Consider the following 27,342-nt stretch of genomic DNA (forward strand, 5'->3'; position numbering starts at 1 on the left):
AGCTTTAGCCCCTCGCCATATGAGTGACATCTAGCAAGACGTACATCATGCAATCACAGCAGAGTGAGAGCAATCTGAACATATGTGAAGTAGTACGCAATTTTCAAAGACCACTTTTGGCTCATGAGAGATACTTTCACAACTACTGGCTAAAAAGTATACAAAAGTGCCGGAGAATCTCTTTAATGGTATATATACCCATTGACTCTTGAACAATGTAACTTATAAATGCCTCGTGAGCTAAGTTCAATTGCCGTACCCCATCAACTGAAGACCCATTGAGATTTTTATAATTACTTTTTAGGGAAGGGTGTGCCTGAAAAGGACAGTTTTCTTATGTCATATCCTCTCTGCAGCAGTTCTGATGAGCTGGTCAGTACTGGTACTGTGTATCACTTCCTATTTACCAAACCAGGAAAAGTGCTGGGGTGGCAACATTTCAGTTTCAACCACATTGCTGATAACAAAACTCTATCATTGAATGTCTGGCATTACATTGGAATACCCCTGGTAATAAAACGGAATAGAATATTATAGACTATTATAGAACATTACAGAATAGAAGAGAAATGTCAAAATATAACTCTGCAAACAGCTACTTTAGGTTGATCAGTTTTAGTCCAGTTGCAACATCAGGAAATACTAACAGAAATAACTTGAGACGTGACATCCTTTCTCTGATAAAAATAGTGATGTGCAACGTTTTTATAACATCTAAGATAGAAAGGACCTCTCACTATACTTTAACATTAAACTACTGTAGTTCTTCAACCAACACACACAAATGACACGCTTCAAGAACATGGTCATAAGATCTCCTGCTTTCCAAAACTGAAATGTGATTGCAAAGAGGTCTTCCAAGTAAGCAAAGGTCAACATCAGTGTGGGTTATTTACATGTAAATGTAAATGGTGTACATTTTCTGTAATTTAGCAGATGCTCTTACCCAGAGTTATTTACAGTGACTGCATACATTTTCATACTTTTTCGTACTGGTCACCTGAGGGAATCGAACCCACAACCCTGGTGTTGCAAGTGCCATGCTGTACCAAATTATTCATCATTTCCATTACTGTATTACGTTCCATGTGTAAACTACTTGACCAGGTCTGGCTCATAGCATCAAAATCCCTCAAAAATTCTGTACAGTATGTGTTTATATCTACGATGCATTTCGGAGACTATTCAGACCCTTTGACTTTTCCACATTTTGTTACATTACAGCCTTATTCTAAAATGGATTAAATAGTTGTTTCACCCTCATAAATCTACACCCAATACTCATGACAAAGCAAAAACACGTTTTTAGAAATGTTTGTTAATTTGTTTTTATTTTTTAATGAAAAATTAACATTTACGTAAGTATTCAGACCCTTTACCCAGTACTTTGTTGAAGCAATTTTGGCAGCGTTTAAAGCCTCAAGTCTTCTTGAGTATGATGCTAAAAGCTTGGCACACCTGTATTTGGGGAGTTTCTCCCATTCTTCTCTGCAGATCCTCTCAAGTTCAGTCAGGTTGGATCGGGAGCGTTGCTGCACAGCTATTTTAGGTTCTCTCCAGAGATGTTGGATCAGGTTCAAGTCCGGGCTCTGGCTGGCCAATCAAGGACATTCAAGGACTTGTCGCTGAAGCCACTTCTGCGTTGTCTTGGCTGTGTGCTTAGGGTCGTTGTCCTGTTGGAAGGTGAACCTTTACTCTAGTCTGAGGTCCTGAGCACTCTGGAGCAGGATTTCTCTGTATTTTGCTCCGTTCATCCAGCCCTCAATGCTGACTAGTCTTCCAGTCCATGGGTCTGAAAGACATCCACACAGCATGATGCTAGCCACCATTGGAATTTAGGCCAAAGAGTTCAATCTTGGTTTCATCAGATCAGAGAATCTTGTTTCTCATGGTCTGAGTCCTTTAGGTGCCTTTTGACAAACTACAAGCGAGCTGTCATGTACTTTTTACTGAGGAGTGGCTTCCATCTGGCTACTCTACCATAAAGGCCTGATTGGTGGAGTGCTACAGAGGTTGTTGTCCTTCTGGAAGGTTCTCCATTCTCCACAGAAGAACTCTGGAGCACTGTCCGAGTGACTATCTGGTTCTTGGTCACCTCCCTGACTCATGCCCTTCTCCCCCAATATCTCAGTTTGGAAGAGCGGCCAGCTCTAGGAAGAGTCTTGTGGGTTCCAAACTTCTTACATTTAAGAATGATTTATGCCACTGTATTCTTGGGGACCGTCAATGCTGCAGAAATGTTTTGGTACCCTTCCCCAATTCCTTCGACCACATGGCTTGGTTTTTGCTCTGACGTGCACTGTCAACTGTGAGACCAAATCATGTCCAATCAATTGAATTTACCACAGGTGGACACCAATCAAGTTGTAGAAAATATTTAAGGATGATCAATGGAAACAGGATGTACCTGAGCTCAATTTTGAGTGTCATAGCAAAGGGTCTGAATACTTATGTAAATAAGGTATTTCAGTTTTTTATTTTCATACGTTTGCAAACATTTCAAAAAACTCTTTTCACTTTGTCATTATGTTGTTGTTTTTTAAAATCCCCTTTTCACCCCAATTTCGTGGTATCCAATTGTTGTTAGTAATTACTATCTTGTCTCATCGCTACAACGGCTCGGGAGAGACGAAGGTCGAAAGCCATGCATCCTCCGAAGCACAACCCAACTCCAACCCGGAAGCCAGCCGCACCAATATGTTGGAGGAAACACCGTGCAACTGGCTACCTTGGTTAGTGCGCACTGCGACCAGCCCACCATAGGAGTCGCTGGTGCTCAATGAGACAAGGATATCCCTACCGGCTAGGCCGATTGTGCGTCGCCCCACGGACCTCTCGGTCACGGCCGGCTGCGACAGAGCCTGGGCGCAAACTCAGAGTCTCTGGTGGCACAGCTAGCGCTGTGATGCAGTGCCCTAGACCACTGCGCCACCCGGGAGGCTTCATTATGGGTTATTGTGTGTAGATTGATGAGGGAAAAAATATATGTAATCCATTTTAGAATAAGGCTGTAATGTAACTAAATCTTGAAAAAGTCAAGAGGTCTGAATGCTTTCTGAATGCACTGTATGTGGACAGACAGACAGACAGACAGACTGTGTCTCTGTCACGGAGACCACCATGCAGGAAGTGACACAAGATGTTACCTGAAACGTAGAAGGGACCTTTGTCAGTAGTCAAGGGCCCACTTCCTCCCGAAAACACACAAGTCTGCGGGTTTTTCATGTACCTCAACCACACTGAACAATGAGCATGCAGGAGAACTCATGCAAACCCTTCCGCTGGCACATGACGCCTACATTAAAATATACGCACACATTGTTCTGAAACCATTGTCATGTAAATATTTAGTCTGTCATATTTCACAAATACCGGAGCATGTGAGTTCAAATATACTTTTTATTGCTTTATAATAAATGCCGAGCTGGATGATGAATACAACGGCCTTCCAGTCTTGGTACACACGTTTTACACATTTGTCCTCCTTACGTCATACTCATAGTAACTACTCTTAATGGCTCATCACCTCTGGTATTTAGCCACCGTTATCATATTGACTTCATATTAGGACATGGAACCTGTAGAGCCACAGAAATAGTTTAATGCATGTAGGACCATAGCAACAGATCTTGGCACTCTTCAGGAATAACCAATACATGTCATCCTGCTAACTCTTCAGAAAGGGACACCCCTGTTCTGGAAAATACCCAAAAAGTGTAACCACAGCAACAGTAAACAAGTTGGCCATAATAGTTACAAGAATATCCATCCGTGCATGTCTAATAGTGTCAAATGACCCAAAGCACATAACTAGTTTTGCTGGCTCCTTCTGAAAAAAACAATTGCCACATATGTACTAAAACATTCACAATACCATAAGTCTGATCAGTATAGTAACAGACCCCAAACACACCCACTCCTCATGGTCTAACTCTCAAGCTGATGGAGGGGTGTTTTCAGAGAACCACCATACAGTGTGACTTCCTTTTTAACTAACATACAGCGAGTCTATTCTAGAACAGCAGCGCTCATCAAAGGAAATCTCTTCTCGCTCTTCTTTATTCTCTCTCTCTCTTCTCTGTTTGTTTTCGCAAGTCTAGCTAGCTACCAGTCAGTCACAGAGAGATAGGGAGGACGTACAGCCAGAGGAAACAGACATACAACTCCTAACAGAGATGTCTGGTGGTCCCCTCTCCTCCTTCTCCAAACAGGGAATACTCCTACTCTCTATCCTCCACTATGGTTAGTATTGTATGGAATCTTTACTTTCTGCTGCTCACGTTTTGTATCAATTACATTTGCTTGCTTGCATGATAAAGTTAGGAATAATAGTTAAACTGTTAACTTCCTTGGTTTTTAACTCTAACTTTAACCCTTATCCTAACCTTAACCTTTACCCCAACCATTATTCTAAACCTAACCTTAACTTAATTTTAGCAAGCAGTTGCTTATCAACTGATAGTTTCTTGATAATTTGACCATCTGTATATCATCTACAGTGCAATCAGAATGTATTCAGACCCCTTCCCTTTTTCCACATTTTCTTAAGTTACAGCCTTGTTCTAAAATGGAATAAATAAATACACATTCTCATAAATCTACACACAATGCCCAACAATGACAATGCAAAAACAGGTTTTTAGAATTTCTTGAAAAAGTATTTAAAATAAAAAACTGAAATAAATATATATAAATATATATAAATAAATAAACTGATTCCTTACTTACATAAGTATTCAGACCTTTTGCTATGAGACTCGAAATTCAGCTCAGGTGGATCGTGTTTCCATTGATCATCCTTGAGATGTTTTTAACAACTTGATTGGAGTCCACCTGTGCTAAATTAAATTAATTTGACATGATTTGGAAAGGCACACACCTGTCTACTTAATTAAAACCTGTTATGGATGATGTGAATTTTCGCAGCTTTTTGTAAAAAATTGCGCAACATTTCAAAGTCCTGCTACTCATGCCAGGAATATAGTATATGCATATGATAAGTATGTGTGTATAGAAAACACTCTGAAGTCTCTAAAACTGGTTAAATCGGGTCTGTGGCTATAACAGAACGTGTTTAGGAGTAAAAATCCCTGGTAAAACTGTTTACCAAAAACACAAAAAAAATATTTGTCCGCCATTCAATGTATTGTTTAAGTTGCGACCTAAAATAAATGAGGACCCCCTGTAAACGCCTACAGCTTCCACACGATGTCGCCCTTGCTGTCAATTTCTGACTCATTTATCCTTGGTTACAACACGAATAGGCCCCTCCTTTCTTGAGGCGCACCACAGTATGTTGTGAAACTGAAAAAATGGACGATGATTTCCAGACTTGCTGCTATCGAATACAGATCGCCCCGTGATCAATTTGATACATCATTAACGTTTATTAATACCTAAAGTTGGTTTAGAAAAGTCGTTTGAAGTGATTTGTAAAAGTTTATAGGCGACTTTTGTAATTTTAAAAAGTGACGTTGCGTCTTGTAAATGGGCTTTTTGCAGCATCAGACTGGCCTTCAGCAAATGACATTTTGGGTATACAATGACGGATTTAATCGGGAAAAAGACCCAATTGTGATGTTTATGGGACATATAGGAGTGCCAACAAAGAAGCTCGTCCAAGGTAATGAATGTTTTATATTTTATTTCTGCGTTTTGGGTAGCGCCGGCTACCGCAAAATCTGTTGTTTACGTGTCGTGCTGGTATTTTGGGGGGGTGCATGCTATCAGATAATAGCTTCTCATGCTTTCGCCGAAAAGCATTTTACAAATCTGACTTGGTGGCTAGATTCACAACGAGTGTAGCTTTAATTCAGTACCTTGCATGTGTATTTTTATGAAAGTTTGAGATTTATTGAGTACTATACTCGAGTACTATAGGTGGAGCTCTGAAATTTCCGCTGAGCTGTTCCTGTGCAGGGACCACCTCCGTAAGAAGATAAGGTACCACAGTTGGCAGTGCATGTCAGAGCAAAAACCAAGCCATGAGGTCGAAGGTTTTGTCCGAGGCACAGATCTGGGAATGGTACCAATAAATGTCTGCTTCATTGAAGGTCCCCAAGAACACAGTGGCCTCCATCATTCTTAAATGGAAGAAGTTTGGAAGCACCAAAACTCTTCCTAGAGCTGGCCGCCCGGCCAAACTGAAACTTCCAGGTCAATCATCTCTGCAGCACTCCAAAAATCAGGCCTTGGAGCCAAAAACACCTAAAGGACTCTCAGACCATGAGAAACAAGATTCTCTGTTCTGATGAAACCAAGATTGAACTATTTGGTCTAAATTCCAACTGTTACATCTGGAAGAACCCTGGTACCATCCCCAACACCTGAAGCATGGTGGTGGAAGCATCATGCTGTGTGGATGCTTTTCAGCGAAAGGGACTGGGAGACTAGTCAGGATCAAGGGAAAGATGAACAGAGCAAAGTACAAAGATATCCTCCATGAAAACCTGCTCCAGAGTGCCCAGGACCTCAGACTGGGGTGCAGGTTTGCTTTCTGACAGGACAATGACCCTAAGCACACAGCTAAGACAACGCAGGAGTGGCTTTGGGACAAGTCTCTGAATGTCCTTGAGTGGCGCAGCCAGAGCTCGGACATCAACCTGATCGAACATCTCTGGAGAGACCTGAAAATAGCTGTGCAGCGATTGGAGGAAGGCACAAGTACAGGTGCGCCAAGCTTGTAGCGTCATACCCAAGAAGACTTGATGCTGTATTGGCTGCCAAAGGTGCTTCAACAAAGTACTGAGTGAAGCAAGCCTGGGCAACTCCAGTCCTCGGGGGCGTGATTGGTGTCACACCTTTTCCCCAGCCCCAGGTAACACACCTGACTCCAATAATCAACTAATCATGATCTTCAGTTTTAAATGTAATTTGTTTAAATCCGCTGTGTTTGCTATGGATGGAGAAAGGTGTGACACCAATCAGGCCCCCAGGCCTAGAGTAATGCTTATGTAAATGTGATATTTCAGTTGTGTATTCTTTATACATTTGCACACATTTATAGAAACCTGTTTTTGCTTTGTAATGATGGGGTATTGTGTATAGATTGATGAGGGGAATAACAATTTAATCCATTTTAGAGTAAGGTTGTAACGCAATAAGATTTGGAATAAGTCAAGGGGTCTGAATACTTTTTTCAGGACAAGAACCACTGCTGTTATGTTCGACATATTACATTTTGCTTTGTTGTAACTGTATTATTTTATTATTTTATTCTTACTTCAGGAAAGAAGACATTGTTTAAAGGTTAATGATATGTGATTAATAGTAGACTGCCATGAATGTATTATGTTGCCCATGCAGTGTATGTATCACGACTCCATATATTGACCCAGATGCAGACACAAGAGGCGGATAGTACAGTTCTCAGATGATTTACTGGATTCTGGAGTCGCCTCTTCACTGTTGATGTTGAGTCTGGTGTTTTGCGGGTACTATTTAATGAAGCTGCCAGTTGAGGACTTGTGAGGCGTCTGTTTCTCAAACTGGACACTCTAATGTACTTGTCCTATAGCTCAGTTGTGCACCGGAGCCTCCCTCTCCTCTTTCTATTCTGGTTTGAGCCAGTTTGCGCTGTTCTGTGAAGGGAGTAGTACACAGCGTTGTACGAGATCTTCAGTTTCTTGGCAATTTCTCGCATGGAATAGCCTTCATTTCTCATAACAAAAATAGACTATCAGGTTTCAGAAGAAAGTTCTTTGTTTCTGGCCATTTTGAGCCTGTAATCAAACTCACAAATGCTGATGCTCCAAATACACAACTAGTCTAAAGAAGGCCTGTCTTATTGCTTCTTTAATCCGAACAACAGTTTTCAGCTTTGCTAACATACTGTAATTGCAAAAGGGCTTTCTAATGATAAATGAGCCTTTTAAATGATACATTTGGATTAGCTAACACAATGTGCCATTGGAACACAGGAGAGATGGTTGCTGATAATGGGCCTCGGTAGATATTCCATAAACAAATCTTCTGTTTCAAATCAAATCAAAATGTATTGGTCACATACACATGGTTAGCAGATGTTAATGCGAGTGTAGCGAAATGCTTGTGCTTCTAGTTCTGACCGTGCAGTAATATCTATCATGACTCAGGATATTGACCCAGATGCAGACACAGCTACAATAGTAATTTACAACATTAACAATGTCTACGCTGTATTTCTGATCAATTTGATGTTATTTGAATGAACAAAAAAATAGCTTTTCTTTCAAAAACAAGGACATTTCTAAGTGACCCCAAACTTTTGAACGGTAGTGTAAATATCTCTTACATCAGTCACAGTCAATTCATCCGTTCTTATTTACCTCATCAGTCTCATTCTGAACATTGCATAATCCGGTAAATCTGCACAAACCCTCGTCTACACGATGACTCAGCGATACACAAATTGGCTTGGTTATTTATTTTCTAACCAAATAATCACACCGAATTACATAAACACACACACAGGATAGATTATACATTGATTACTCCAGTGCAATGAAAAGTCCCAAGTGGACTAACCCGATATGACGGCTTGTTACACAATGAAATGGAGGGGAAAGAAAGAGAGGGAGGAGGAGAGACGAAGTAATTTGTCCATACAGTTGAATAATACGCTCATCGTAAATATGGATATTTAGCACCCTAACAACCACTCATTCGAATTTAGAAATGCAATGTACATATTTACGCTTGTATGTCTTTGTCCTCTCACTCTGTTGAAATCACTCAATCAGGCTGTGGAGAGTAGTTCGACAGAAGTATCTGGCTGTGCAAGACTCTGGTTGTCCACCAGAGGTCACCATGTCAATTGTAGTCATAGCTTCCTGGTCTCAGAGTGTCTGTTAGAATGGTTCTTCCAGAGGTGTACCACGCGGTGTTCAGCGGGCCTTGTCCTTCACTCTGTTTGTTTAGAATAGATACCTTAGAGGTACCTATAGTGATGAGAGAAAATTGTTCTTCGTCTCTCATCTTCGGTCGAATTTCCTAGGCTAACACTGCATAAACAGCTGCAGACTGAATGTTCCTGTGTACAGAGGTCTTCGAGAGAGAGAGAGAGAGAGAGAGAGAGAGAGAGAGAGAGAGAGAGAGAGAGAGAGAGAGAGAGAGAGAGAGAGAGAGGGTCTTAAAATTTTCTGGTATTATAGTCATTAAACCATTTCGTAATGCATTCAGCACACGCTGCACTTATACTGGTCTTGAGAGATTCCAACTATTTCAACTCAAGTTCTCTGGTCTAATATGTTAATTCTTCCATCCTGTTGCCACAATGTCTGTGTTCACGTGGGCGTGGTTACTGACTTGGCAAAAGTCTTTATGAAAAAACATTAGCTCATTTAGAAGGCTAAAGTCACATTTAATCTTCTCACAAATAGTTTCATATTTAATCATATAACTTGTACAACATTTAGATGTAAACCTGACCCCTTGAATGCATACATTTTCAGAGATACAGTTATTTAGTTATACCGTCCTTAATGATATCACAAAACAACAACTGATTTGATTTGTGTTTAAGTCTCACCAACCATTTCCCACATTATTTACGTTAGAAATATCGTTTAAATGTCCAATCTTTTGATGTTACAGTACTGCAAAATTTCTCTCTGTTGTAACAAAGGGATTTTTTACTTTCATTTCTGCATAGTGGGAGAGAGAGAGTTCCTGTAAGGTATTTGTGACACTCATAAAACTGTCCAACCTCTCTGGTGGGAGAGGGGGATCTCTCTGATCCTCACCCAGGAAGGAAAGTTATGACAACAGGCAGGGGTTTGTGATCAGGTCAGAGCCAGGCAGGTACAGGACGGCAGGCAGGATCGGGGTCAGGGTAGGCAGAAATGTCAGAACCGGGAAAACTAGGAAACAGAACTTGACAAACATGAAGACAGGAAAGCACACTGGTAAGACCTGACAAGTCAAGACGAACTGGCAACAGACAAACAGAGAACACAGGTATAAATACACTGGAGATAATGGGGAAGATGGGTGACACCTGGAGGGGGGAGGAGACAAGCACAAAGACAGGTGAAACAGATCAGGGTGGGTTTGAGACAAGCCCAAAGACAGGTGAAAAGAGATCTGGGTGTGACAGTATGATACATCTCTGGTACATAATTACACAGTAAACCCATTATGTAATAATAATAATAAAGTAATAGTACAATTAATAATAACATAAAAAATAATAATAGTAATAATAATAATACATGGTATTTATGTAGCACTTTCAAGGATCCAAAGTCTCTTACATGTGGTGTTTGCATTTTCACATAGTTGATTTGTACGTAGACGTGAGCAGAGGAGCATTTATTGATAAAGATCCACCCCCATTTCTCTTTTCCTGTAATCTCATTGTCACGACTTCCGCGGAAGTTGGCTCCTCTGCCTGTTCGGGCGGTGCTCGGCGGTCGTCGTCTCCGTCCTACTAGCCACTACCGATCCCTTTTTCGTTTGTCTGTTGGTTTTGTCTTATTAGTTTCACCTGTGTGTATTTTAGTTTAATTAGCGTCCTTATATATAGTAGGTTGTCCCGCCCTTGTTTTGTGCGGGATTGTTTTTGTTACTCTGTTGTATGGTGGTTTTCGTGTATGTATTCTCCGGACTATTTTGGTCCTGTGTTTTGGGCTGGTTAATTGTATGCGCCCTGTGTGTTGGCGTGACCGTTTTGTGCGCCGGATAATAAATTGAACCCTGCTCTCTACGCCTGATTCCACCCACCACTCCTAGTATCTCGTGACACTCATCCTGTTCTGCTGAATGTGGGGGAGGAGTGGACTTGAATAAAGTAAAGTAGACCCACACACTCAAATATGTACAGATATGTTAAATGCAGATATGTAAAGTGTCATACAGTATACAGTATATCAACTTTGAAAAGTGCTATTTAAATTAAGTCCATTATTACCTATTCATTGATGGGGTATGACTTTACATTGCAGTGTGTTATTGTGTCATTATTTGTGTAGGCACACTGTGTTCAGTGAACAATGAGTAATTACAATATCTTCTACACTGTACTTACACAAGTAAAAATTACACAGTAATTAGAGCCCTGTAGTGAAAAGTGTAACCATTGATCAATGTCAGAATGTCATGTTGTGTATTTGTGTGTTTCAGGTGTGGGTATTTCTCTGTTCAACAAAGCAGTGGGGGACTCAGTGGAGCTGCCCTCAGGCTTAGAAAGGGAAGGTATCAAGTCAATGGAGTGGAAGTATAAAAAAATGGTCATTGCAGAATTTGATGGGAACATTTCCTTACCAAGATCACAGTTTAAGGGGAGACTAGAGATGAACGACAGTAACTTCCGTTTAACAATCCAAGAACTGTCACTGCAAGACTCAGGGGAATTTCTAGTTTCTGCCGCATCAAACAAAGGAGGACAGATTCCAACCAAGACCATCCATCTTCAAGTCCATGGTAGAATGCTTTGTGCTTTTTCAAGGTTTTATCTTGTATAGTCTTTCTCCTGAAGGTATGGTCCATTTAAAATGATTATCTCTCTCTCTCTCTTTGTTTCTCTCTCTGTTTCTCTGTTTCTATCTCTCTCTCAGAGCCTATATCCAAGGTGGAGATCCAGAAGGAGATCAAGCTATTGGCCAACCAGTCCTGTTCAGTGTGGCTGCTGTGCAACGTGTCAGTCGGCTCCAACCTCTCCTACACCTGGGAGAGAGGGAATGAGACGTACAGGGACGACCAGCAGATACACTTCTCTCTGTCACCAGCAGACGGAGACATCAGTGTAACCTGCACTGCCTCCAACTCAGTCAGTGAGAAATCTGCCTCGGCAACAGTAAAGTGTAGTAATGACACAACCACCCCAGGTAACTAAATATCATAATAATGACATTGGGTAGATGTAATATATAGTATTATGTAGAACATGTGATGACATTGAGTAGATATAATATTCAGTATTGTGTAATACATGTGATAACATTGGATAGACATACTATACAGTATTATGTAATACATGTGAGGACATTGGGTAGATATAATATACAGTATTATGTAATACATGTGATAACATTGGATAGACATAATATACAGTATTATGTAATACATGTGATGACATTGGATAGATAATATATACAGTATTATGTAATACATGTGATGACATTGGGTAGATGTAATATACAGTATTATGTAATACATGTGATGACATTGGGTAGATAATATATACAGTATTATGTAATACATGTGATGACATTGGGTAGATGTAATATACAGTATTATGTAATACATGTGAGGACATTGGATAGATAATATATACAGTATTATGTAATACATATGATGACATTGGATAGATAATATATACAGTATTATGTAATACATGTGATGACATTGGGTAGATATAATATACAGTATTATGTAATACATGTGAGGACATTGGGTAGATGTAATTTGGAACTCTGTAGGCTTTAGCATATTGCATAGTCTAATCCAGTAGTTCCCAGCTCCAGTCCTCCAGTACACCCAACAGTACACATTTTTATTGAAGCTCCGGTGACAAGCACACATGATTCTACTTGTCATTAATCATCAGGCCCTCAATGAGTTAATTCAGGTTTTTTTTTGTCTGGGGCTACAACATAAAATGTGTGCTGTTGGGGGTACTAGAGGACTGGAGCTGGAAACCACTTCAGTATTTCTTAATCCTGGTCCTGGGGACCTAAAGGGGTGCACATTTTAGTTGTTGCACTAACACTACACATGATTCCACTAAGGTATGATGATGAGTTGATTAGTGGAATCATGTCTAGGGCAAGAAATGAAACGTGAACCCCTTTGGGTCTCCATGAGCAGGTTTCAGAAACACCAGTCTAATCACATCTGTGTTTATAGAGTATGATACATGGATGAAGTGGTATAGGATCTACATCGTTGTACCAGTAGGCGTCGCTGTGTTGCTGATCCTCACTGTAGCTGTGGCAGTGTATTACTGCAGGGGGTGCTTTAACATGGGTATGTACAGCATAGGGGTCTCATCTATACTTAAAGTGACATTTTAGGCCCTGGAAGTATTCTTAGGATAATTATGTTGTGGCATTCAAAATGTTGGCCTTAGGGACATTATGGATATTGGAAAAAGATTATGGAACCTCAGAAGTGCGTAATTTATTCATTCTTGTGTATGTTTGTGGATATTCTGACTAGTATCTATCTGATTGGTTGATATTTTGTTATTGTCATACACAGCAGCTCTGACTGACGACACAAGAATGAAAGATGTAAGTATGCATTGCCGTTATTATGTACTCATTTTTCAAACACTCCACAAATTTCTTGTTAACAAACTATAGTTTTGGCAAGTCGGTTAGGACATCTACTTTGTGCATGACACAAGTCATTTTTCAAACAATTGGTTACAGACAGATTATTTAACTTATAATTAACTGTATCACAATTCCAGTGGGTCAGAAGGTTACATGCACAAAGTTGACAGTGCCTTTAAACAGTTTGGGAAATTCAGAGGAGTACCTGTGGATGTATTTTAAGGCCTACCTTCAAACTCAGTGCCTCTTTGCTTGACATCATGGGAAAATCAAAAGAAATCAACCAAGATCTCAGAAAAAAATGCACACCTCCACAAGTTTGGTTCATCCTTGGGAGCAATTTCCAAATGCCTGAAGGTACCACGTTCCTCTGTACAAACAATAGTAAGTATAAACACCATGTGACCACGCAACCGTCATACCACTCAGGAAGGAGAGATAAACATACTTTGGTGTGAAACGTGAAAATCAATTCCCAGTACAACAGCAAAGGATCTTGTGAAGATGCTGGAGGAAACAGTTAAAAAAGTATCTATATCGACAGTAAAACGAGTCCTATATCGACATAACCTGAAAGGCCGCTCAGCAAGGAAAAAGTCACTGCTCCAAAACCGCCATAAAAAGCCAGGCTATGGTTTGCAACTGCACATGGGGACAAAGATCGTACTTTTTGGATAAATGTCCTTTGGTCTGATGAAATGAAAATAGAACTGTTTGTCCAAAATGACCATTGTAATGTTTGAAGGAAAAAGAGGGAGGCTTGCAAGCTGAAGAATACCATCCCAACCGTGAAGCATGGGGGTGGCAGCATCATGTTTTGGGGGTGCTTTGCACAGAAGGGATTGGTCATGAGGGAGGAAAATTATGTGGATAATTATGTGGACATATTGAAGCAACATCTCAAGACTTCAGTCCGGAAGTTAAAGCTTGGTCGGAAATGGACAATGACCCCAAGCATACTTCCAAAGTTGTGGCAAAATAGCTTAAGGACAACAAAGTAAAGGTATTGGAGTGGCCATCACAAAGCCCTGACCTCAATCGTATTGAACATTTGTGGGCAGAACTGAAAAAGCATGTGCTAGCAAGGAGGCTTACAAACCTGACTCAGTAACACTAGCTCTGACAGGAGGAATTTGGCAAAATTCACCCATCTTATTGTGGGAAGCTTGTGGAAGGCTACCCGAAACGTTTGACCCAAGTTAAACAATTTAAAGGCAATGTTACCAAATACTAATTGAGTGTATGTAAACTTCTGACCCACTGGGAATGTGATGAAAGAAATAAAAGCTGAAATAAATCATTATTTCCAATATTATTCTGACATTTCACTTTCTTAAAATAAACTGGTGATCCTAACTGACCTAAGACAGTGTCACGCCCTGACCTTAGAGAGCTTTTTATGTCTCTATTTTGTTTTGGTCAGGGTGTGAATTGGGTGGGCATTCTATGTTCTGTATTCTATGTTCATTATTTCTATATTTTGGCCGGGTATGGTTCTCAATCAGGGACAGCTGTCTACCATTGTCTCTGATTGGGAATCATACTTAGGCAGCGTTTTTTTCCTTTGCTATTTGTGGGAAGTTATCTTTGTTAGTGGCACTATAGCCCTGTTAAACTTCACGGTTGTTTCTTCGGTTCTTGTTTTGTTGGTGACATTTATATCTATAAAAACTAAATGTACACTCACCACGCTTCACCTTGGTCTCCTTCAGACGACGGCCATGACAGACAGGGAATTTTTACCATGACTAAATGTCAGGAATTGTGAAAAACGAAGTTTAAATGTATCTGGCTAAAGTGTATGTAAACTTCCGACTTCAACTGTATGTGTACTGTATTACACTATACTGTGTACTGTAATTTCTGATTGCTGTGCATATTTCGGCACAAATAGGCAGTATTTTTGTGTTTTTGTGCAATGTTCATCTATTTAGTTTATTGGTTTAAGTACCTTTTTCTGTTTTTATTCCAGACAAGAACAAAAAGTCAGGTAATGTCCATCTATGAGAACGTAGATGATCTGGCTGTCCCAAGACTGAACAAGGTGAGAGTGAAATATGAATGGTCATACCTGATATATTTGAACATAAATAAAATAAAAACGGTCTCTGTGTGAAAGGGAGACTATGTAGTCTACTTGGAAATTGTATACATAATGCCGAAACAGTTTGTTCTTTGTTGCATGTCACATTTAGTCGCAGACTCTATATGACAAGATCACATTTGGACGCCAGCCAGAAACCCCCTGTTCTTCCTACCAGGAAGTACTGTGAGCTGAACAGGATGTGGTCATAAGCTGGGCTTCTATAGATATAGAACCCTCTGCATCTTCTGCATCCTACATGTGTACCTTCTGTAATAGATGTTACAGTTTCATTTCATCACAACCTGCACATTTCTGTTTTTATTTTCTTACTTGTTCAGAACTGCAACCTTCATCTGTTCATGGTCATTGTGTGGTACAACTTGTTATTTTCAAGATAGTCAGTGTTACATAACTTTTTGTTAGCTTCTATTGCATTCTATTGTTGCATGAACTGTTTATAATTGTGTATTAACGACTAATGGCAATTCAAAATGATATTCTTAAAGATTACTTGTGTTTCTGTGGGACTACAAGAGTTGAAAACAAGTTATTTGTATTTCTATTTATTGTAGTTTAGATGTGTCTATTGTACAGTAAAATGTTTTACATTCCACAGACATGCTTTGTAGAAATCACATAGGCCACATTCACATCAATTCATCATATACTCACTAACTATCTTTTGTTGTTGTGTGAAATCAGACAATGAATAGACCTTATTAATACAATAATACCATCTTTACATATTGAGAAAAGGGAGAGAACATCCTAATAAATATAACGATTTGTAGCAATCATAATGCATAGATCATATAATGATTCTGTTAAGATAATTATGTGTTCAATGTTCATAAACTGAACTTCAATTAAACTACTCGGTCTGTTACCAAGAATGTGTAAGGTTCTTGTTGAAATGAAACAGACAGAGGCCAGTCTACAATAGTCAGCAACGTTTATTTACGAGAGCTCTGGCTATCATTTCATGTACATTGGTTTATATACCTCTCATTTCGTCATAAATGACCCTCCTCCTCTCAGACAATGATACTATAGTTTACAAGTCTTCTCCTATGCATACATTGCTTATCACATCCTGCAACATGTCACACAATCTATTGCAAGCCCAAGGTTTCTCCCCTCCCTAGGTGGGGAGACTTCCTTCCCTGTTATCAGTTTCACAGTGGTCAAAGGTTGTCTGCCACAGTTCCTTGCCTGCTAACAGTCCCTCTTTCTTACGGACAAACATTCTTCATCATTATACAGAGATGGGGTAGAATTCTGTTTGAGGAAGGCTACCTTCAAGTGATAGAAAAACAGGAATTACAACAATTAATGCCATATTTCTATTCCAGGTGTATTATCCTTTATATGACATAATAATAATAATACATATTTTATATAGCACTTTCATTTAAGAACCTCATAGTCACTTACAAAAACAAAGGGATCTGGCAGATTCTTGGGCGATTAGCTTCAACAGCTTCAGATGATACGGCATTGAGGCAGTATGGGTAGGCAGTAGCTTGAGTTGGGGAGCATGGATGGTACAACCTATAGGTAGGCTGGAGTTTTGGTTTTACGGCTACGATGTTTACCTCCTCTCTATAGGTAGGCTGGAGTTTTGGTTTGACGGCTACGATGTTCAGCTCCTCCTTATAGGTAGGCTGGAGTTTTTGGTTTGACGGCTATGATGTTCATTCCTCTCTATAGGTAGGCAGGAGTTTTGTTTTTTTCGGCTACGATGTTCAGCTCCTCTCTATAGGTAGGCTGGGTTGTTTTTTCAACTCCCGAAAGTGTAGGACCCACCTGGTTGATGCTTCGACACCTGTAAAAACGCCCCAAAATACCAACACACCTTGGTACAGACATGTGATGTACATACCCACTTGTCAAACACTGGTTAAATTAACATTGTTTCCAAAACAGTCTGTGTGAGGAGATTGAGTCAACGTGGAAAAGTGATTGGATTTGCAAACAAATCGGCAATGTAAGGGCATTTCGTCTTTTTTTAGCTAACTTTTAACCTAAATCCAAGGGCATGCTGATTTTTGGGGGTTGATTTCACATTGAATTCACATTATTTGACAACTCTAGATTTGTAAATAAAATCTAGTAGTTCAGATGATTGATGTCTGTACCCAGTGTGGAGTAGATTCTAAAGAAAAGCGACTTACTTGTTGAACCTGATTGATAAGCATGTGAGGGACTCTATGATAGACATAAAACAAGGCAGTCAGTGATATCTTCTATTTTCCACAAAAGATAAGTTGCAACACATCTTCATTTTAGTGAGGGAACTCCCCCCTGAAATGGACAAAAATGAATGGGAACATATTGGCACTGTAACAACCATATATATATACACGGTGTCCAATACCACTCAATTCGGCGTCGTTTCATTCAAAGTTGATTGCAAATGCCATATGGCAAATGTCAAGTGTAACACTGCAAAAATCCAATAGATGGCGAGTGCGGTCCGCCGTAATTTTTCATATTGCAAATGTAACCCCAAGTCAAGACCCAAGAGTAACATTTTGAAAAAAAAACAAAAAAAACGTATCACCCCCTTAAAAAAGTGCTTTCTGGACCGTTTTTCGAAATTCTTACGATTTTTGTGTCAATTACACATGTATAAGAACTGTATCAACATACTTTAGTCATATTTTATTATCATCATTTTTTTTATTTGTCCATGAGGCATATGTTTTGTCCATTTGCAATACAATTTCATAGGAAGTCAAAAGTCGAAAATGTGAAAACAAATTCAAAAACTTATCACCTCCTTAAAAAAGTGCTTTCTGCACCGTTTTACGAAATTCTTTAGATTTTTTGTCAATTACACATGTACAAGAACTGTATGAACATACATTTGTCATATTTGATTATCATAATATTTTTATTTTACTTGTCCATTTGCAATATGATTTCATAGGAAATCAAAAGTCGAAGTCAAAAGTAACTTCTTTTTTTTTGCCACAAGCCATAAGAAATGTCCAAATGCAATATGAAAGATTTGAAAGTGGAAAATTGACCATCTCAAATTTGTCAATCTCAAAAATACTGCAGAATTGCCAAATTGACTGGCCTGATGAACTCGGGATGGCCGGGCAGTGATAGTGGTTCCTCTCCATCGCTCGTTGTGTTGATTTCATCATGTCCATTTGGTGTTGTTTTTTCACTGTTGAATCATATTGCACATGCACTGTGCCTTCAATTAGATATCATTCTGACACCAAACTGATACAAACTGACCCCACACCTACTTTTTCCAACTCGTTTAGAAGCCAACTATCACATATTTCAGAGCTGGCCCAAAATCCGCAGCGCCTTCTGTTCAAACCATAATAAAAACATAAAACACAAAGTTATGTTCTAGCTGCGGGTCCAGTTCTGACATTATGTGTAGGCCTAGCTGAGACGACCCCGAATCCCAAGTTTCGGCTCGATAGGTCATTCGGTGCCCGAGCACTTTTTTCCATGCCTTGCCACGGGGTCTTTGAATGAGTTATCGGACAGAAACATTGGGGTCCGTCTCTATGGGCCAAGGCGGTTGCAATGCACCTAGTCTTGCAACTCTTGGACATTTCTAAATGTCGTAATTTTCGTGATGTCAAAATTAAAATAGCAAATGTACGAGACTGTTTCTCGGTCCAAGAAGCTTCTAGAGCCACATAACTCACCACGCACTATCGACCTGAGCTCTAGAACAGATTTCTAAAGTTTCAGAACTCTAGGTCTCACAGTTCTTTAATAGTTCGAACAAAGTTAACTATTGCAGGCTCTGTCTGTCTCTACGCACCACACTGTGTCCCTCCGTCCAAGCTGTGTGTGTGTGTGTGTGAATTTTTCTTGGAAATTTTATGGGAGACATGACTGATTTACAGTTAATGAGGGTTGCCTAATCACACATATGAAGTTTTGGAAAGATCTGACTTGGTTGAATTTAGGGGAGCAGGCAATGTATTCCTATGGGGAGAGATGTCATTGTAATCTGTGAGATCAGAAAACTGTTTTACTGTTAAGGGTTAATGCCACACGGTCAAGGTTAGGCTTGCACAGATCGGGAGGACCTCAGGAACGTCCTCAGGAACGTTCGACCTGAGGTCGAAATGTGCTTCTCACCCTAACGGTTCTCTCACTGTCACCCAAAAGTAAATTAAATTTAGGACCAGGCTTCATTTTGGACCTACTTTTTTCACGGTCGCTGCACTCGTTAAACTCGGCACGGCCTTGAGAATATGGAAATGCCATTGCAGTCTCTGTGTGTCTTTAAGCACCGCACTTGGTCACTCCATCCTTGCTGTGTGTGTGTGTGTGTGTGTGTGTGTGTGAGAGAGAGCTTTTATTTGACACCTGTTGGGAAAAATGTTATTACATGAGTTACAGTTCATGAGGGTTGCTTAATCACACATATGAAGTTTTGGAAAGATCTGACTTTTTTTTAACCCTTCGAAACAGCACCTATGACACAATTTTAAGGCACTTCCGGTTGTTACAGGAAGCTTGATTACATATCCTCATTGGGGTAGGCTCTTACAGAATCCTGAGTTTTAAGTCTTTATGTTTAGAATTGACTGATCTACACAAGGTTGAATGCAGTGATTTTCATAATTGCAGGTTATGTATGTCAAAACACTTTTGGGTGAATTTAACCACTTCCGGTTGCTTCAGGAAGCTTAGAATCAACACAGGTAGACCTCATAGTGGCCTGATGGATTGTCATTGAAGACAGGTTCATAAGGCATTATTAACCCACATAGGCTTCAGGTTGAATTTAGGGTTGCAGGCAATGTATTCCTATGGGGAGAGATGTCATTGTAATCTGTGAGATCAGAAAACTGTTTTACTGTTAAGGGTTCATGCCACACGGTCAAAGTTAGGCTTGCACAGATCGGGAGGACCTTAGGAACATTCCTGTGGTTGAATTGTCATTCTAAACCTAACAGCTCCGCCGCTGTCCCCCAAAATCGCCTTTTTGGCCAGGCTTCATTTTGAGCCTGCTTTTTTCATGGTTGCTGCACTCAGAGCGAGCTACGGTCAAGCGGGCGTCTCGTTGATCTCGGCACGGTCTGGAGACTATGGTGATGCCATTTTGGTGATGGTCCCTCACTGTTTAACATACGTTTGGATTTGCACTCCCATAACAAATTCAGGCTCACAAATTGGAATCTCTCCGTCACTATTTTATTTTTATTCTCTTTATTTTTTTGTCAAACAACCTCAGTTTACATTGGCGCCATGTTCAGAAATGCCTCCAAAATTGCTGTAGAAATTGCAGAGAACCACGTCAAATAACATAAATACTACATAAACTTTGATGAAAGATACATGTTTTACATAGAATTAAAGATACACTTGTTTTTAATGCAACCGCTGTGTCAGATTTCAAAAAGCTTTACGGCAAAAGCACAATATTCAATAATCTGAGAACAGCGTTCAGCCACAAAAGTAAGCCATACAGTTACCCGCCAAATTGTGCAGGCAACAAAACTCATAAAAAGCATTCTAAATCTTAACTTACGCAACCACGTCACAACACAAATGCCCAAAGAACAACTGAGGCAGCACAAAGTACAAAACCCAAGTACAAAGTACCGGCTGCCACAAAGCACAGATATAAAACAAAACCCAGCGCAAATCAGCCAGAAGCGTGCCAACCTTGACAATAAACAATACCCTACACAGACATGGAGGAAACAAAGGGCTAAATACACATGTTAATTAGTAAGAAATGTAAACCAGGTGTGCAGGAAGACGAGACAAAACAAATGGAAAATGAAAGGTGGATCTGCGATGGCTAGAAGACAAGTGACGTCGACCGCAGAACATCGCCCGAACAAGGAGAGGAACAGACTTCGACGGAATTAAGTTGCACAAAAATTTGTGTCTTTTCACACTAATTAAGCCACAGTTGTTCTTTGGGCATTTGTGTTGTGACGTGGTTGCGTTCTGTATTATGATTGCCTAAGTAAAGTGTCCATTCATCTCTGCTCTCCTGCGCCTGACTTCCATGCACCAGCTACACCCACCGTTGACAAAGACACACATTTTTATGCAACTTCATTCATAGGAAAATAATTTTTTTGGGGGAGCAAACTTCGGAACAATCTTTTGAAAGTTATTAGAGCAATGTATTATGGGCAATGCTGTTACGGCTAGATGTTCCGCTAGCGGAACCCCTCGACAACATCCGGTGAAATGGCAGAGCGCCAAATTCAAATTAAATTATTATAAATATTAAACTTTCATGAAATCACACATGCAATACATCAAATTAAAGCTACACTTTTTGTTAATCCAGTGAAAGCAAACCATGTGATTATCTGAGAATAGCACCCCACCAAACAAATATATGACATTCACATTTCAATCCACCAGGCGCGACACAAAATGCAGAAATAACAATATAATTCATACCTTACCTTTGAAGATCTTCTTTTGATGGCACTCCAATATGTCCCATAAACATCACAAACGGTCCTTTTGTTCGATAAATTCCGTCGTTATATATCCAAAATGTCTATTTATTTGGCGCGTTTGATCCAGAAAAACACAGGTTCCAACTCACGCAACATGAGTACAAAATATCTAATAAGTTACCTGTACTCTTTGTACAAACATTTCAAACAATTTTCCTAATAGAATTTTTTCCGTAAATAATCAATACAATTTAAGACGGGATAAACTCTGTTCAAAAGCGGATAAAGACAAAGTGGAGCAAGCTTTCAGGTCACGCGCCTCTAACAAACAGTACACTAGACTCGAGCCTCATTCTGAACTGCCCTACGTCTTCATTACACAAAGGAAAAACATCAACCAATTTCTAAAGACTGTTGACATCCAGGGGAAGCTAAAGGAACTGCAAGCAAGTGCCTTAGAAATCTAGATCCCCATTGAAATTTTATTGAAAAGAGAGTGACCTCAACAAAAAAAATCCTGGATGGTTTGTCCTCGGGGTTTCGCCTTCCAAATAAGTTCTGTTATACTTACAGACATCATTCAAACAGCTTTAGAAACTTCAGAGTGTTTTCTATCCAAATCTACTAATAATATGCATATCCCAGGGTCTGGGCCTGAGCAGCAGGTAGTTTACTTTGGGCATGCTTTTCATCTCGATGTGAAAATATCACCCCCTAGCCTACAGAGGTTAAATTGTCACTAAATAATTATACATTCTAAATAATTATAATAAAGTAGTAGTCTTAGATACTTTTTGAAATGTATTAATGCCAATACTGTTTTCTATGTTTTTACTTAACTTTGGAATACTGCTGCACACACAATTTTCTTCATAACACATTTAATATTTTGTGTAGCTTACATTACACAATTTTCTTCAAAATGAATTGAATACAAGGCTCCACTTTTCGTGTACATTACACCATTTCTTTCATAATTAATTTTATACAAAGCTATGTTGAATTTTATGAGGGTTGCCAGATTGGACAAAAAATAGGTATATGGTATTGATGAAGGTATTTGATTGCAGAATGGGGATACATTGTATGATGGGAAATTATACACACCATAATATACACACACAAACTTACACACATATACACACACACTCTGTTTGTACTCATGTTATAGCCAACTCTTGACTTTTGTATGAATTATTTTTCATAAAATATTTGTATCTTGTTGTCAATCATTCATTATCTTTAACTGGTTAAATTATTGTAGTTTGCATGTTTCATTAATGATTAACATGTTTAAAAAGTTGTAAATCTATGCTTAATTTAGCTTTTGGTATATTTTGCATTTTTATACATATTCTGCATTTCCACTGAAGAAAGCAATAATTAATCAACATACTGCTGTAAATAAATGGGCACTACCTGTTGGAAATTGGAAATGCTGAGTCTGTAGCCATTCAGCTATGGGTTTCACAGCCCTATAATAATGATACAAGTATTATCAGCTTACCAAACCAAACAGATTTTCAGGTCTTCTGTTTCCCACATTTATTGATTAATTAATTTCCCATCATGAAAATGTATCCCCATTCCCCAATCAAATACGTTCATCGATACCACAAAAAAACTGACAAATACAGCTTTTTACGCCAATCTGGCAACCCTCATAAAATCTGACATAGCACCGGTATCCCAAAATATTAAGCGAAACCAAGCATAGAAAACAGCATTGGCATTAATAAAAAAACAAAAAACATAAAGCTACTGTTATATTATAAGTATTTCAGTGACAACCTAGTTGATTAACAATTTTGGGTTGTTAAATTAACAAGTTTTTTTTCTAAATAAATGTGAGACACAAAAAAAGTCCAAAATGTATTGCTCCAATAACTTTCAAAAGATTGTTCTGAAGTTCGCCCCCCAAAATGTATTTTCCTATGAATGAAGTCGCACAAAAATGTGTGTCTTTTCCCAGGAATTAAGCTGCATAAAAATGTGTCTTTCCTACTAATTAAGTCTCACAAAAACGTACGAAATCTGCTGAAATAGTTGTTTTGTCAGACAGACAGACAGTAGTGAGGTCATTGTGTCACTTCACCAAAGAAACAGAAGCAGTTTGCCACAGAGATCAATAGACACAGGAAGAGACATCACCACAAGATGTTACCTGAAACATAGAATGAGGCCATTGTCAGTAAGCTAGGACCCACTTCCTCCTGAAAACACACAAGTGGGCGGGTTTTTCATATGCCTCAGCCACACTGAGAAATGGGCATGGAAGATAACTCATGCAAACTCTTCTGCAGGCATGCAACACCTACCTGAAAATACACACACACTGTTCTGATACCATCAGTCTGATCAGCACAGTAACAGACCCCAAACACACCCACTCCTGATGGTCTAACTCTCCACTGAGTGAAGGGGTATTTTCAGAGAACGACTATAGATTGTGACTTCCTTTTCAACTAACATACAGGGATTATTTTCTAGAACAGCAGCCCTCATCAAAGGAAGTCTCTTTCTCTCTTCTCTACTCTTCCCAGTGTGTGTTTGTGGGTCGAGCTAGATAACCGGTCAGTCACAGAGAGATAGTGAGGACGTACAGCCAGAGGAAACAGACATATAACTCCTAACAGAGATGTCTGGTGGTCCCCTCTCGTGCTTCTCCAAACAGGGAATACTCCTACTCTCTATCCTCCACTATGGTTAGTATTGTATGGAATCTTTACTTTCTGCTGCTCATGTTTTGTATCTATTAAATGTGCTTGCTTGTATGTTAAATTTAATAATACAGTTAGCTTTTTTTTTTTTTTTTTGCAGTTTCTCCTAAGGTATATTGATACAATTCGTTTTTTATGAAACACATTCACATATATTTGATGCGAGTGTCCGTTTCCAATCATGCGAATCACCGTTTCCCATGTGTGTACATACAGTGCATTCGGTATTCAGACCCCTTGACTTTTCCACATTTCGTTACATTACAGCCTTGTTACCTTATATATATAATATATGATGCCCCAGAAAATGTGTATAGAACCCAAATTCCTCCCGTAACTGTACTGAAAGATCAAGTGTTGATGTCTAATAGACAACTATGGGGGTATATGTTTGATTACCCTGCCTGTAGAGTGAAACTCTATGCTTTTTAAAAAACATTTTTATTTTACCCCGTTTTCTCCCCAATTTTGTGGTATCCAATTGTTTTAGTAGCTACTATCTTGTCTCATCACTACAACTCCCGTACGGGCTCAGGAGAGACGAAGGTTGAAAGTCATGCATCCTCCGATACACAACCCAACCAAGCCACACTGCTTCTTAACACAGTGCGCATCCAACCCGGAAGCCAGACGCACCAATGTGTCGGAGGAAACACCATGCACCTGGCAACCTTGGTTAGCGCGCACTGCGCCCGGCCCGCCACAGGAGTCACTGGTGCGCGATGAGACAAGGATTTGTATACCGGCCAACCCCTCCCTAACCCGGACGACGCTAGGCCAATTGTGCATCGCCCCACGGACCTCCCGGTCGCGGCCGGATAGAAAACACTCTAAAGTTTCCAAAACTGTAAAAATATTGTCTGTGAGTATAACAGAACTGATATTGCAGGCGAAAACCTGAGGAAAATCCAATCAGGAAGTGCCTCTTATTTTGAAACCTCTCTGTTCCTATGCATGCCTATCCTCCATTTAAAGGGATATCAACCAGATTCCTTTTTCTATGGCTTCCTTAAGGTGTCAACAGTCTTTAGTCATAGTTTCAGGCTTTTATTTTGAAAAATGAGCGTGAAAGATCACATTGCGTAAGTGGATAGGTGGGGGAGAGTGAGTTTTGCGCTACAGAGTAAAGCGGCCATTGCTTCTCCCGGTGTTATTGAAAAACCTACACACCCGGTTGACATATTATCGAATATATATTTTTAAAACAACCTGAGGATTGACATGTTTCTGTGGACATTATGGATATTATTTGGAATATACGTCTGCGTTGTCGTGACCGCTCTTTCCTGTGGATTTCTGAACATAGCGCGACAAACAAACAGAGTTATTTTGGGTATCAAAATAATCTTTATGGAACAAAAGGAACATTTGTTGTGTAACTGGGAGTGTCGTGAGTGAATACATCCGAAGATCATCAAAGGTAAACGATTAATTTGATTGCCTTTCTGATTTTCGTGACCTAGCTACTTAATGCTTAGTGTACATAATGTTATGTTGTGCTATGCTATCGATAAACTTACACAAACGCTTGGATTGCTTTCGCTGTAAAGCATTATTTCAAAATCTGAGACGACAGGTGGATTAACAAAAGGCTAAGCTGTGTTTTGCAATATTGCACTTGTGATTTCATGAATATAAATATTTTTTCGTTATATTATTTGACTGTGGCGCTATGCTATTCAGCGGTTGCTGACGAAAATGATCCCGCTAACGGGATGGGTAGCGTCTTAACTATGACAAGCCACACTATGTACCTGTAAGCAAGAAATATATTGAAAACATTCAGGTTGAGCTTAAAACGGAGCAGCAAGAAAATATAGATTTTACTGTAAAGTGATTGTAAAACTCAACTTTAGACCTGTCAAATCTTCTCTACATATCTAAAATATTCTTATAATTATATAAATTACATATATTTTTTATATAAACATAATAAAAAACAAAAATACATTTAAATGGTTATGGTACACAACCACCATCTTGATCCTAACCAATATGTATCATACTATGTTGATCAAGTGGGTAATGGATTACAAAGTTATCTTTTCTTTTGAAGACTGGCCCTTTTATTGGCAGAGAGTTTGATCGCTGTCTTTTGTCTCTTTAATTTTGTTAATTGGGTCAGGGTGATTGGGATGCGTCCTTTGAGAAGATTCAAAGTAATCTCACATAGTGATAATATGAGATCTGAAGAATAATGACCCAAGATGGCCTTACGTTCTTTATGGGTAGCCCCAACTAGCGATCTCAACCATTGAATGGAACCGCTAGAGTATGACTTGAATTGTCGGCGGTAGTTGTCAGGCGATGGAATAGCTATAGATGCTGAAAGTAAAAAGTGTGTATGATAGGTTTTCATGCATGCTAATGCAATAGTCGTACAACTCAAGGGGTCAATGTAGGCATCTTTGATTACCTCTTCTCTGAATCTGAAGCATCCGTCATGCAGTATAACCACAGCATTGTCACAGTATAATTCCATCTATTCATGGAAATCAAAGGTATTATGACGTACAGTCTCAGACCAAGTCATGAATCTCTCACTCTCTTTGGGAGACATTTGATCACACCCGTACATTTCAGGACTGGGATAAGATCCAATATAATGTAGGTTCTCCTCAGATGTGAAGAAACTTCAACTGTTAATGTATCTCTGGTTGAAGGCGGGGTCTACACAACACAAGATTTTACTACCTTGGGATATGACACTGGGTGCAACGCCTTGTTGTATCAAGGGGGTTCAAAAGAAGATAGGAATCATAGGCTCTAGAATTGTGAGCTAAAAAAGCGAAGTTTTTGTACTGGAGATTTCTGAAATGTTTTAGAAAGAATAGTCTTTTCAACCCTGAAAGTCATCGTAG

At 39.4% G+C, this 27,342-nt stretch overlaps 2 protein-coding genes across 7 annotated transcripts in view; both read left to right on the top strand.

The window, feature by feature from the left end:
* Positions 1 to 27,342, top strand: part of LOC118966162 (uncharacterized) — a 47,179-nt gene that overhangs the window by 12,355 nt on the left and 7,482 nt on the right. The window contains exon 1 of one of the 3 annotated variants that reach the window (XM_090183611.1): positions 24,110 to 24,466. The exons of the other annotated variants lie outside the window; for them this stretch is intronic. Coding sequence (XP_090039737.1) covers positions 24,400 to 24,466 — 67 coding nt within the window. The 5' untranslated portion in view covers positions 24,110 to 24,399. Of the gene's footprint in view, positions 1 to 24,109; positions 24,467 to 27,342 lie in introns of those variants that run through there. 3 annotated transcript variants of the gene reach the window in all.
* Positions 3,942 to 16,232, top strand: LOC110531577 (SLAM family member 8-like). 4 transcript variants are annotated; one of them, XM_090183618.1, is made up of 7 exons: positions 4,002 to 4,242; positions 11,101 to 11,400; positions 11,535 to 11,804; positions 12,826 to 12,945; positions 13,180 to 13,211; positions 15,229 to 15,300; positions 15,452 to 16,232. In XM_090183618.1, exons 1-7 carry the CDS (start codon positions 4,176 to 4,178, stop codon positions 15,527 to 15,529), a joined length of 939 nt encoding a protein of 312 aa, XP_090039744.1. In that variant the 5' UTR covers positions 4,002 to 4,175; the 3' UTR covers positions 15,530 to 16,232. The 4 variants fall into 4 exon arrangements, with proteins under 4 accessions (XP_090039747.1, XP_090039744.1, XP_090039745.1 ...); XM_090183619.1 differs by lacking the exon at positions 4,002 to 4,242 and adding an exon at positions 5,299 to 5,623; XM_090183621.1 differs by lacking the exon at positions 12,826 to 12,945 and having other exon boundaries at positions 3,942 to 4,242.

The sequence above is a fragment of the Oncorhynchus mykiss genome, chromosome 9 (assembly GCF_057628025.1).
Source record: "Oncorhynchus mykiss isolate SJ-2025 chromosome 9, ASM5762802v1, whole genome shotgun sequence".
NCBI lineage: Eukaryota > Metazoa > Chordata > Actinopteri > Salmoniformes > Salmonidae > Oncorhynchus > Oncorhynchus mykiss.

What these genes read in the sequence shown, in the direction of transcription:
- LOC110531577 (XM_090183619.1), top strand. Translation starts at nt 5,488, where the DNA reads ATGGGCTTTTTGCAGCATCAGACTGGCCTTCAGCAAATGACATTTTGG. An exon ending in AACAAAGAAGCTCGTCCAAG is followed by an intron (nt 5,624 to 11,100) that starts GTAATGAATGTT and finishes TGTGTGTTTCAG; the next exon opens with GTGTGGGTATTTCTCTGTTC. An exon ending in CTGTCCCAAGACTGAACAAG is followed by an intron (nt 15,301 to 15,451) that starts GTGAGAGTGAAA and finishes TGTCACATTTAG; the next exon opens with TCGCAGACTCTATATGACAA.